Source organism: Ailuropoda melanoleuca, chromosome 3, assembly GCF_002007445.2.
Source record: "Ailuropoda melanoleuca isolate Jingjing chromosome 3, ASM200744v2, whole genome shotgun sequence".
In the NCBI taxonomy this organism is placed as follows: Eukaryota; Metazoa; Chordata; class Mammalia; order Carnivora; family Ursidae; genus Ailuropoda; species Ailuropoda melanoleuca.
Window position 1 is genome coordinate 87,018,634 of NC_048220.1, and position 13,812 is coordinate 87,032,445.

The window sequence follows — 13,812 nt, forward strand, 5'->3', positions numbered from 1 at the left end:
AGGGGGGCGGAGGCTGGGCCGCGGCGGGCGAGCGGAGCGGCGCGCCTGTCCGGGGCTCGGTGGCGGCGGCGGCGGCGCTTGAGGAGGCAGAGGCGGCGGCGGGCCGGACGAGCGCCCGGAGGTGGCGGACGAGGCGCCGGGGGCCCCCATGGGCGGGTGTGTGGGCGCCCAGCACGACTCCTCGGGCAGCCTCAACGAGAACTCGGAGGGCACCGGAGGTAGGTGAGCGCCAGGGGGCAGCCTCGGCCCCCCATTGTTCCCGGCCAGGCCCGGCCACCTGTCCCGGCCCCTGCGGGCCCGTGGGCCGCGCGGCCGGGGCCCCCGCGCCCCTTTGTCATCCCCTCCTCCACGTCACTCCCCGCGCTCCGCTTCCGGCCGCTCCGCCGGCCGCGGGGTCGCCCCCTGTCCTCCCGGCCCCTGAGGAAAGTCCTTCGCACGCCGGGGATGTAGCCCTCGGCCTCTCGACCCCACCGCCTCGGCTCGGGAAACTCAGGCTAGAAACTGCCTTTCTTGGCCACCTCACTCCCTCCCCAGCCCGTTTAATTATTCAGGAACAGGATGGCGGCGCTGGGGTTGCAGAAAAGCGAATTGATGGGGGGTTGGGGAGGGGAGCCTAATGCATTCCCTCCGACGGGCCCCGCCACATCTCTCCGCACCCTTCCTCGTTCGGCAGAGTTGGCTGGTCTCAGCTTTCCTGAGTTTCAGATGACAGCTGCCCTGGTTGGTTCCAGTTTGGCCATTTAAACCTGCAAGTTTCTGGAGCTTGGCTGGGGTTGTCTCAAGTGGCCACACGCATTATTTTAAGGAGGGGTGGGGAAACAGTCCGCCCGAGGAAAACGTGGCTTCTTGCTACAGCGTGCGGGTGTTGGGCCAGTTTGCTGTCGGGGTGGGCTAGTCAAATTCCGATCCGCCTTACGTAAAGGAAAATATGTAGGATAAAAGTACAAATACAGGAGTCCGACTTAGCCCAGTAGGATCAGTACTTTAAAAGTTTTCGAACACAGAACGAACGCACTTCTAATTTGTCGTAAGTAGTTTGGTGAGGAGAGCTTTTTAATTCGATCGGCATTGTAGTGTAGCGCTATAATAATAAAATTAATTCTACCTTTACTTAAATGATCTTTGGCTGAGTCCACTCTGTAGCTTGTGTAGAGGGCAGAATGTTTTAGTGAAAGAAGAAACAGCTAGGAATAGCAAAGATGACAGTGTTGGTTTTGTTCCAGCCTTCTGTTAGATGTCTCAGAATGTGGGGCATATTTATAAGTTCCTAAACTAAGTCGTTTGGGGATGAGAGGATTTACAACTTTTTCTTATACTAGCTTTAGACCAGATGCTTTGCCCTCTTACTTGAGCTCCATCTGTAAACTCTGTACACCTAACATTTGACTGATGAATTTCCTGAATTACATGATATTTGCCATGCCACCTCATTAAAATCTGTGGGTTTCCTGTATGATTAAATCCTGGGCAGATAGTTTGAGAGTTCAGTCAAGTGTGTCTTGAAAAAAACTTGTCCATGAAAACGCTATTTAATAGTGCATTTCATGTCATAGCATTATTATTTGGTGGTGCATTAGCAATGAGATCCTCAGTGACAACAAAGCAGAAGATAAAAAGGGCATGATTTTAAAACAGCTCTGGGGTAAGGTCAAATTGGTGGTCACAGTGATTCTTCCTGCAATTGAGGTGACCATTAATGGTACCAAAATATATTAATACGTGCTATAGGTAGTGTTTCATTTCAATTAAATTTAATTTTTTTCACTCACTTAAAAATTTTAATAAACATTTTTCTCTTCTTGGTAATGAACTTGAACCAATTTATTTAAGCCTTTTGGTAATATGACTTAATGACCAGCCAGGCATTACTAGCATGGGCCTTGAAGTCTTAACTTCTGGTAATTTATTACTAGTGGTGTCTTAGTTAGATAGCCCTAGTATCAGTTTCCTTGAGAACGGAGTTGTCTGGGCTTAAAGCTGCACTATACCTTTCCAAAGTAAAGTTTAGAAAAAAGGAACACCAACTACCAAACCTCTGTTTTCTCCTGAAGAGGAAATATGGGCCTCATGTAACTGGGATGGAGGAAGGAGCTGTGTGGGATAAAAGGATTATTTCCGGAATTTAATTATGGAAGCCTTTTTTCGTTATTATTGTCATGATGGTTAAGACTTAATTGTGGTTTGAGGGGCGCCTGGGTGGCTCAGTCGTTAGGCGGCTGCCTTTGGCTCAGGGCGTGATCCCGGTGTTCTGGGATCAAGCCCCACATCGGGCTCCTCCGCTGGAAGCCTGCTTCTTCTCCCACTTCCCCTGCTTGTGTTCCCTCTCTCGCTGGCTGTCTCAATCTCTGTCAAATAAATAAATAAAATCTTTAAAAAAAAAAGAGTTAATTGTGGTTTAAAGGAATTAGCTTAGGTGAGTGTTTCAGGTTAACACATTAAATAGTTTTTGCTTTTTGTAGTAGGTTTTTGTTGAGAAGAGAAAAACTATTTTTCCTAAGGGTGTTGGCACAGATCATTTGCTTTTCAAACATAATGGTTCATAGTTTTAATCAGGACTTTTGGGTTGTGAAAATTTCTTTTATCAACATGAAATAAAATAAAGTCTTCTGGTGCCTTTCATGACCGTTTTAATTACATTCACAATGTTGTTGAACGTAATGTTGAATCTCACCATTTTAGATTGATATGACTCTTGCCTTAGTAAAAAAATGACTTTTTAAAAAATCTTTTTGGCCATTTAAGATACTGTACTTTCCCTCTGGATTTAAGTCTTTTATGTATGCAAGTTAATTGTGGTACATGAGAAAAACTTCCTTACTTGGTGATTTACTTCTTTGAAGGAATTTGGGAAATTTTTGCAAAAGACCGTAGAATACGGAAATTGCTTAATTCACATTATAAGATTTCTGTTACATGTTATTTTGGAATCATTTGTAATATCTTCCTCTGGCATACTTTGCCTGGAATTGTTTTTGAGTTTCAGCTAGTTTGACCATTTTTTAAATGCCTGATATTCATCAAGACAAGTATATTATATACATTATAAGATTATTTAACAGTTCACTCCAAGCTTCTGTGCTTCTAGAACATTTTTTAGACAGCATATTCTGTATGGTTCTCTGTTTTATTATAGTGATACTGTGATGCTGAGGTTGGAACTCGTGACCTCTAGACAAGGATTTATTTTAGTCCATGGCATTGGTTAAGGAATTAAATCTCATGATTTTTAAAAATAAATATATGGGAAAAAACAGTAAAATGAAATTAGTTGAAGAGAGCCAACCAGCTTCTTTTCTTATTTTGTTCACCTCTTTAATGACCGTAATGATGTACAAAGTAGGTTCTCGCTTTCTGGGTGTATCATTTATTCTTACTTTCAGTGATATCCCAAGAGGCCTAACCCTTGGTGGTCATAAGTTTCCAGGTTTACAGCAGGATAACTGACTGCTAAGCATTCATTTCTTTATTTCAGAATGTCTTGAGAATATTATGGAATTCTTTTGGTTATCCATTTATAGCAGCCTTATAGACTACCTACTTGATGAGTAACAGTGGTTTTTGAATAATAACAACTACCATTTATCCAGTTTTTCTCATTTAGTCTTGAACAACTCTGGGAGGTGGATAATATCTCTATTTTATGGATAGATTGAAGCAGGGAGAAATTAAATAACTTGCTTACATCGCATAGCTTACAAATGGCAGTCAGACAGTTGAACTCAGGGGTGTAATAAAAAATGTTTCTCTTTTTTTCTAGTCTCATTTTTTAACTTGTGATAAAATACATATAAAACTTGCCATTTTAACCATTTTTCAGTGCACAGTTCGGTGGCATTAATGACACTCACGGTGTGCAACCATCACCACTGTGTATTTCCAAAATTTTTCACCTCTCCAAACAGAAACTCTGGATCCATTAAGCAATACCGCTGTTCCTCTCTCCCAGCCCCTGTTAACTTCTAAATCTACGTTTTGTCTCTATTAACTTATCAAGTCTAGATATTTCATATAAGTGGAATCATACAATATTTATCCTTTTGTTTGTGGTATATTTCACTTAGCATAATGTCTTCAGGTTAATCCTGTGGTAGCAAGTATCAGTACCTCATTCTTTTTATGGCTGAATAATATTCCATTGTATATATATACCACATTTTGTTTATCCATTCTTTTATTGGTGGACATTTGGGGTGTTCCCAGTTTTTGGTTATTGTAAGTGGCTATGAACTTTGGTGTACAAAGAGCTGTTTGAGTCCCTGTTTTTGATTCTTTTGGTTATAGTATACCTAGGAGTGGAATTGCTATGAGTCTGCTTGCCCCTCTCCCTCTGTTCCTTCCCCCTGTGCACACGCCTCCCCCTTGATGATGGCCTTTGATACAGAAAAGTTTTTAATTTTAATGAAGTCCAATTTATTTTTTCTTTTACTGCCTGGGCTTCTAGTTTTTGTTTTAAACATATATTTAATCCTTCACTGTTGAAGAAAGAATAAATATATAACCAATAATTCACAAGTCTAACTTAAATAACAATTTACTTTCTTAACTATGAATAGAAAGCTGTTTTAAGTTTCTTTTTTGTCTTATATGGTGAAAAGGTTGATTAGCAATAAAATGCTTTTTAAAAAGTTGACAAAAGTAATCCATAAACCTACTTCAACTTCTTAATCAAGAGATGATTGTTATATTTTCTGCAGAAGCATTTTACAATCAACAGGCATTGAGTACCCACAATATGCCCAACATTGGGTTGGTTGCTGTTGTTCCAAAAAGGGAATCATGATTTTATTTCTTGAGTGTGTCAAAATCCTTTTTTAGGAAAGCATAATAAAATATGCACACATGAAATAGCTATAAAACACTATGCAAACAGATAAATATACCATAGGATAAACTGTGCAAGTGCTGAGGGAATAAAAGAAAGTAGGGATCTGAGCTGCTCAAAGGTATGGTCCCCTGGATGAGTAGCTTTGCAATAACCTGGGAGTATGTTAGAAGTACAGACTCTCCGGCCCCACCCATGACCTAGTAAGTCAGAATCTATATTTTAACAAGATACTCAAATGATTATTATGCATATTAAAGTTTGAGAAGCACTGGTACAGGATTGCTTACAGTGGGAAGAGACTCAAGGGAGGAACCCAACAGGAAAAAAATGGCATGAGTTGGTAATTTATGGGATATAGGGTTACATAAAAGAAAGTAAAGTACAGACTGTTTCTGACTTATGATGGTTCAACTTATGATTTTTCGATCTTACAATTTTATGATGGTGCACAGTGATACATATACATTCAGTAGAAACCATACTTCAAGGTTTAAATTTAGATCTTTTCTGTGGCTGGCGATAGGTGGTATGTTACTCTCTTGCAATGCTGGGCAGTGGCAGCAAGCTGCAGCTCCCAGTCAGCCATGTGGTCAGGGTGATGAGGGTAAGCAACCAATACACTTACCATTCTGTTTTTAAGTATAGTATTCAATAAATTTTATGGTATTTGACACTTCGTTATAAAATAGGCTTCATATTAGATGATGTTGCCCAACTGTAGGATAATGTAAGTGTTCTGAGCACATTTAAGATAGGCTAGGCTAAGCTATGATGTTCTGTAGGTTAAATGTAGTTTCTTTTTTTTTTTTTTTTTAAGATTTTATTTATGAGGGGGAGAGAGACAGCAAGAGGAGAGGGAGAAACAGACTCCCCACTGAGCAGTGATCCTGATGTGGGGCTGGATCTCAAGACTCTGGGATCATGACCTGAGCCCAAGGCAGACACTTAACCAACTGAGCCACGCACGTGCCCCTTAAATGCATTTTCAACTTAGGATTCATAGTTTTCAGTTTATGATGGGTTTATTGGGATGTAACCCCATCATAAGTCGAGGAAGATCTATAATCCCGTATATATGAATCTGGGTAACCAGGAATATTGAGGTGGCTTGGCAGGTTTTGGGGAATAAAAAAGAGCTATCTGGAGCAAGCTGTAGTTTGCCTTTCAGTATCTTAAGGTTTAGCTGACAGAATTTTTAAGTTGGGACTTCATGTAGGATGGTGCAGAAGTTTAGGTATGGAATTCCTAGATGTTCAGGTTATGAATGTGGATTTTGGAGTCAGCTGGGGGAGGTGAAGGTGTAAAAATAAATGACTGCTATAAGTAAGTGAAAAGGGGAGGAAAGTGCTAAGAATTGAATCAACAAAATTTCACAGAAGATGGAGAAATGAGGTGATTACCTCTAATCGGGGCCTGACCATAGTAGGTACTTAGTATACTGAATTTTGTTGAATTATTGGGAAACATAGGAAATGTTTGCCTGTGAAACATATAGCTCTGATTGTATTTGAACAGATACTCTTGTAATTTCAGAAAATAATTTTGTTAACTTCTCATTTTAGTGTGGTATTTGGAGAAATTCTGCCTGTAGTTTGTTACTCACATCCAAACTCAAGATAGACTTCTTGAGCATTCAACCCCAGAATATGCCAGTAGCTCTTTTGAGGTTAGTGTATGTTAGAACAGACACATTTCTCTATAAAACCTTGTTTTCTTTCTTCACCAAGAATATCGTTATCTCTTCCTTATGTTTTTTCAGTGTCCCATATATTCTGCACATCATCTAACTAGGTTGTTTACTGAATTTTCTTATGCTTCTACTCTTAGGGCTGGGTCTGTAATTAAAAATGAAGCAGAATTGAGCATGAGGAGGATTGAAGTTTTAGCCTGTGCTTCTCCCTCTTTTTTTTTTTTTTTTGTTAAGATTTGTTTATTTAGGGGCACCTGGGTGGCACAGCGGTTAAGCGTCTGCCTTCGGCTCAGGGCGTGATCCCGGCGTTGTGGGATCGAGCCCCACATCAGGCTCCTCTGCTATGAGCCTGCTTCTTCCTCTCCCACTCCCCTTGCTTGTGTTCCCTCTCTCGCTGGCTGTCTCTATCTCTGTCAAAAAATAATAAATAAAATCTTTAAAAAAAAAAAAAAAAGATTTGTTTATTTATTTATTTATTTATCTGACAGAGAGACAACCAGTGAGAGAGGGAACACAAGCAGGGGGAGTGGGAGAGGAAGAAGCAGGCTCCCAGCAGAGCAGGGAGCCTGATGCGGAGCTTGATCCCAGGACCCTGGGATCATGCCCTGAGCTGAAGGCAGATGCTTAACGACTGAGCCACCCAGGCGCCCCAGTCTGTACTTATCCCAGATGTGACAGTGGAAGTAAAAAGTTCTTGTATTTTCTGTGTTGGTAGCTCTGAGGCTTTATAACCAGGATGCATAAAATTTTATACCAATCAGAGAAAGACGTATGTGAAATAAGAGGCATTTACTTTTTTTTTTTTTTTAAGATTTATTTTGGGTGGGGGTGCAGAGGGCGAGGGAGAGAGAGAATTTCTAGCAGACTCCCCACTGAGCAAGGATCCCAATGCAGGGCTCAATCCCATGACCCTGAGATCATGACCTGAGCTGAAATCAAAAGTCTGACACTTAGCTGACTGAACCACCCAGGCACCCCAGGAGGCATTTACTTGATGTACAGTAGAGGGTGGTTGATTTTACCAGGAGGAGTATAGTTGTGGGGAGAGACCAAAAGGAAAATAAGGCAGCAAGAAGGTATAGGTTGGAAATCCAGTGGAACTATGATTAGGTAGGTTTGGTAGGTTATGAGAATTGAATTTAGGTCAGGGATGCTACAGTTGAAAAATACTGAGATATGGAGAATCCTTTTTGGGAAGAGATTTAAGGACTCGAGTTTATATTAAAAATTGACATGGGATGTTGTAGCCCCTACTTAATAAGCTGCCTTCTGTTGGGCTAGTCTCCTTTTGTTTTCAGTTTTCTAGCAATTGAAGGGTTGATATTTCTCCCCAGTCAAGATTATCTTGGAATTTATGTTGGAATGGCACTTTTAGAGATTCTTGCTATGGATATTAAATGGGCTGTTTTTTTCATCTCTGACTTTATTTGGGAATCATTTGCTAGTACTGTATACTATGAATAGAATCTTTAAGCCATTAGAAATGAAGAGGGTGTTCATTCTGATTTTTTGATAGCTAGCCCTAGTCTATAACACCTCTCTTTTGGAAAAATTTATAAGGTGGATTTTATTTTTAAATTTATCTGATTTTTTACTGTAAATGCAAAGCTTTGGCAGCGTGTTGCTAGTAGTACTATACGCAGGTGAGTCTTCTGATAAGAATGATTACTGACTGTTAATCACTTGTAATAAGGAACTTTTGACGTTATATTAATAAATCAGTTATCTCTCGTGGGTTTTTTTTTTTTTTAAGATTTTATTTATTTTTTCGACAGAGATAGAGACAGCCAGCGAGAGAGGGAGTACAAGCAGGGGGAGTGGGAGAGGAAGAAGCAGGCTCATAGTGGAGGAGCCTGATGTGGGGCTCGATCCCATAACGCCAGGATCACGCCCTGAGCCGAAGGCAGACGCTTAACCACTGTGCCAACCAGGCGCCCCTCTCTTGTGGTTTTTGACCAAAACACATTCTTCTCTTGTTGCAAGAAAGCGTTAGGTTGACTTCGTTAAGCAACACGATCATATTAATTGGGCATCATGATCAATTTAGTGATTCTCTCATTTTTCCTTACTGCAGACCACCTGAATGGTTTATCTTCATTTGGTGGACCATTGCATCTGATTCTTCCCACCGCCCCTCACCATCCCTACCCAGCTTTCTGCTTCTGCTTATCGGGCATACTAGGCTACCAGCAAGCTCCTCATGATTCACTGGTAGTTCCAGGACCATAGGTTGAGACTTTACTGACGCGTATGTACTTAAAAGATGCATGTGTGTTGGCCAAGAGCAATCAGCATGTTTTCACCTAGCATCAGCTACTTTGACTTGCAGTCAGCAAGAATCAGGTTTGTTTTTGAATATGTTCCATATATTGAGCTGAGAGGTTAAATATTGCTGAGTATACATTGGGTGTTATAATGCCATTTTTTGCATGTTTGCAATAAAACTTTTAGGCATTTCCATTATAGCTCTGTTTTCGGAAGTGGAATTTCTGTTGAAGTTAGATGTCTAAAGAAAAAAGAAATCTTAATGTGTCAAAGTCATTTTAAGTGAATTTTACTGAGCGTGAGTGAGGTCTTGATACACACTTGTCCAAGACGTGACTAAATAATGAGTTAGTGACTTTTGGACTTTTCTGATTAAGTCCTCACAGGAAACCCTTCAGATAATTTTTTTGCATTTATTGTAACTGGCTCCTAGGTATAAACAAAAGCAGACCTATTTGCATCAGTTCAGATAGTTTCCATGCTTTGGACTATGTGACAAGAGTATCAAAGGGGTAGAGTAATAGATAATCCAGATCACTCAGTTTTGCTTTATGATAAACTATCACTTTTAACTCAGGGCGAACACTATTTTTTAGGTGAGTTGACAATCCTTTCTGAAACTTTTAAAAATAACCAGCCTCCATTATTTCTAACTGCCAGCACTTGAGGCTAACCATAAATAGAGATATAAATAAGGCCTGCTCTGTGATATCAAGTAGCTTATGGTCTAATGGAGGAATCGTGTATTTAATTAGGAAGAGTTTTAAAAGCCTCTATAGCAGTGAAAAAAGGATTATAGAAGGGCAGGGAGTAGTGGGGAGCAGGGTCAGAATACTTCACTGAAGAGGTGGTATAAGTAGTTGATCTTGAAAGCGGAGTAGCAGAGGAAAAGCAGAAATCCTGTATGCAGAGGAAATTACTTGTATAGAAATATGAAAAAACGTGGCATTTTGGGGGACTGGCAGGAAGTTTGTGCACGTGATAGGTGCAGTGTGAAGTTAATTAAGTTATGTTGTCAGATTTTTAGAAGGCATAATTGCCACAATGAATAGACCAAGTTAAGAGACAGTATAGGGGCGCCTGGGTGGCACAGCGGTTAAGCGTCTGCCTTCCGCTCAGGGCGTGATCCCGGCGTTATGGGATCGAGCCCCACATCAGGCTCCTCTGCTATGAGCCTGCTTCTTCCTCTCCCACTCCCCCTGCTTGTGTTCCCTCTCTCGCTGGCTGTCTCTGTCTCTGTCAAATAAATAAATAAAATCTTAAAAAAAAAAAAAAGAGAGACAGTATATAGGTGATACTATTTAAGTGGGTTTTTGTGTGTGTGCGTATGTGCGCATGTAACAAAGTCTTTCCCATTTAATGCTGCATTCTGAGATTATTTTATACAAAATTCTGATGTACACTAAGTTGTTACAATCTTTAGCAGGTTTTAATTCTTTTGTAATTTTTAATCATATTGGCACACATTAAGCGTAAGAAATGTGTTTAACTTTTTTATGTGCACAAGGGGTGCCTGCTGGCTCAGTCAGAAGAGCATGCAGCTCTTGATCTTGGGATCACGAGTTCGAGCCCCACGTTGGGTATAAAGATTACTTTAAAACACACACACACACACACACACACACACACACACACACACCTTTTTTACTGCACGTGTATGTATTTGTTTGTCCCAGATCAGTTTTTGTCTCTTGGGTCCTAGTTTTCTGGCACATGGAAAGAGTTTGTGCTAAGATTCTGCAGACCTGCCTGAGTTTTAATCTCTTACGAATAGGCCTGCATTAGCTGTGGTACTTTGGGCTCAGTTTCTTACATGGTTGAAAGAAGAAAATGGATTAGATCATTGTCAAGATCGTATTGAATTCTTTTTTTTTTTAACATTTTTAATGACAATTTTCAAGCATATTGAAGAATTGAAGGACTCTAATATAACAAACATTTGAATACCCATCAATTGTGTACATGTGTATAAATATTTGCTTAACTGAGAGTACAGACATTCTGATACTTCAGCATGCAAATACCATTATCACTCCTAAGGTCTAGTCCATAATCAGAATCTATCAACTTTCCAAAAAATGTCTTTTATAGCTATTTTTTTAAATTTTATTTATTTGAGAGAGAGAGAGAGCAGGGAGAGGGAGAAGCAGGCTCCCCACTGAGCAGAGAGCCCGATGCCGGGCTGGATCCCAGGATCCTGAGATCATGACCTGAACTGAAGGCAGATGCTGAACCGGCTGAGCCACCCACGCACCCCTTTTATAGCAATTTTTTTCAAATCAGGATCTATTCAGCATTTAGACATCACATTCGTTTTTGTCTCTAATCTTTTTAAATCTTTTTTTTTTTTAAAGATTTTATTTATTTATTGGACAGAGATAGAGACAGCCAGCGAGAGAGGGAACACAAGCAGGGGGAGTGGGATAGGAAGAAGCAGGCTCATAGCAGAGGAGCCTGATGTGGGGCTCGATCCCGTAACGCCGGGATCACGCCCTGAGCCGAAGGCAGAGGCTTAACCGCTGTGCCACCCAGGTGCCCCTAATCTTTTTAAATCTTGAATAGCTCCTCCCCTTTTCTTCCCTATAACATTGATTTTTTTGAAGAGTATTATAGAGGGATGCCTGGGTGGCTCAGTCAGTTAAGCATCTGCCTTCAGCTCGGGTCGTGATCCCAGGATCCTGGGATCGAGCCCCGAGTTGGGCTCCCTGCTCATGGGGGAGCCTGCTTCTCCCTTTGCCTGCCGTCCCCCCTGCTTGTGCTTGCGTTCTCTCTTTCTCTGACAAATAAGTAAAATCTTAAAAAAAAAAAAAAAGAGTATTGTAGAATGTATCACATTCTGGATTTGTCTGATTGTTTCCCTGTGGTGTCATTTAGTGTATTCTTCTAGCCTCTGTATTTTCTTGAAACTCATAATTAGGTAGATGTCATACTAACAGAATGTGATTCTTTATTTCCTATGCAATACAGGATCCAAAATCCAAACTTTTCGCAGTTCTTTTCTGCTAATTTCCAATACTGGAGTAATCTTTCATTACTGAATAAATCTGAACCTTTTTTTCATTTTCCCAACCAGAAATAATCCTGCCATCCTCTGAACTTCCACAGTACTATTCTTATAGTACTTATAACCCTTCTGTTTTTGTTTTTTGGTCTCTCTACCCCCCCCCCCGGTCATTTNTTTTTTGGTCTCTCTTCCCCCCCCCCCCGGTCATTTTTCCTCTAACCTTATTGGGGAATACTGACAAATATAATTTTATATATTTATTTATTTATTTCCTCTATTTATTTGAATTTAAATTCAATTAATTAATATATAGTGTAGTATTAGTTTCAGAAGTAGAGTTCAGTGATTCATCCATTGTGTATAGCACCCAGTGTTCATTATATCATGTGCCTTCCTTAATGCCCATCATCCAGTTACCCATCCCCCCACCCCCTTCCCTCCAGCAACCCTTAGTTTGTTCCCTGTGATTAAAGGCCTCTTGTGGTGCCTGGGTGGCTCAGATGGTTAAGCCTCTGCCTTTGGCTCAGGTGATGGTCTCTAGGTCCTGGGGTTGAGCCCCACGTCAGGGTCCCGGCTCAGCGAGGAGTCTGCTTCTCCCTCTGCATCTCCCCGCTGTCGTGCTGTCTTTCTCTCTCTCAAATGAATAAATAAAATCTTAAAAAAAAAAAAAAGTCTCTTATGGTTTGTCTCCATCTCTGATTTTGTCTTGTTTTATTTTTCCCTCCCTTCGTGTTTGCTACCCTGTTTTGTTTCTTAAATCCCACATATGAGTGAAATCATATCATTGTCTTTCTCTGATTGACTTATTTCACTTAGCAAAATACCCTCTAGTTCCATCCATGTTGTTGCAAATGGCAAGATTTCATTTTTTGGTGGCTAAGTAATATTCCAGTGTGTGTGTGTGTGTGTGTGTGTATCACTTCTTTATCCATTCATCCGTTGATGGACATCTGGGCTCTTTCCATAGTTTGGCTATTGTGGATATTGCTGTTATAAACATTGGGGTGTAGGTGCCCCTTTGGATTCTTTGGATTACTACATTTTTATCTTTGGGGTAAATACCTAGTAGTGCAATTGCTGGGTCATAGGTTAGCTCTATTTTTTAGCTTTTTGAGGAACCTCATTCCAGAGTGTCTATATACCAGCTTACATTCCCACCAGCAGTGTAAGAGGGTTCCCCTTTCTCCATATCCTTGCCAACATCTGTCATTTTCTGACTTGTTAATTTTAGCCATTCTGACTGGTGTGAGGTGGTATCTCATTGTGGTTCTGATTTGTATTTCCCTGGTGCTGCGTGATGTGGAGCATTGTTTCATGTGTCTGTTGGCCATTTGTATGTCTTTGGAGAAATGTCTCTTCATGTTTTCTGCCCATTTCTTGATTGGATTATTCGTTCTTTGGGTGTTGAGTTTGATAAGTTCTTTATAGATTTTGGATATTAGCCAAATATTTGTAAATATCCTCTCCCATTCTGTAAGTTGTCTTTTGGTTTTGTTGACTGTTTCCTTTGACGTAGAAAAGCTTTGTATCTTGATGAAGTCCCAGTAGTTCATTTTTGCCTTTGTTTCCCTTGCATTTGGAGACATGTCTAGCCAGAAGTTGTTGTGGCCGAGGTCAAAGAAGTTGCTGCCTATGTTCCCCTCTAGGATTTTGATGGATTCCTGTCTCACATTTAGGTCTTTCATCCATTTTGAGTATGGTGTAAGAAAATGGTACAGTGTTACATGAGTGGACGTGTATGTGCCTGTATTAACAAAAGGCGCTGTGCAGAGCTCTGGTTTTCCCAATCAGTGACACATTTCAGGAAGTTCCCTAAGTTTCATATGTGCATAGAGATGGTAAGAGAAGCTTCATTCTAGTGTCTCCATGATCAATTTCATGATGAACATGTTTCATGATGGCTTGTATGTTTGAAATTTAATATTGGATGTGTGGGTACTTATTATTATGGTTTGTAAAAATAACAAATAGGGGCATCTGGGTAGTTCAGTTGGTTAAAGCATCTCATTCTTTTTTTTTTTTTTTTTT

General features: G+C 40.5%; 1 protein-coding gene across 2 annotated transcripts in view; it reads left to right on the forward strand.

The window, feature by feature from the left end:
* The first annotated feature begins 6 nt into the window (after positions 1-6).
* The window catches only part of UBTD2 (ubiquitin domain containing 2), a 60,997-nt gene continuing 47,191 nt past the window's right edge, over positions 7-13,812 (forward strand). For both annotated transcript variants that reach the window (XM_034656734.1, XM_034656735.1), the window contains exon 1: positions 7-218. In XM_034656734.1, the coding sequence (XP_034512625.1) occupies positions 149-218 (70 nt within the window). In that variant the 5' untranslated portion in view covers positions 7-148. The remainder of the gene's footprint in view (positions 219-13,812) is intronic.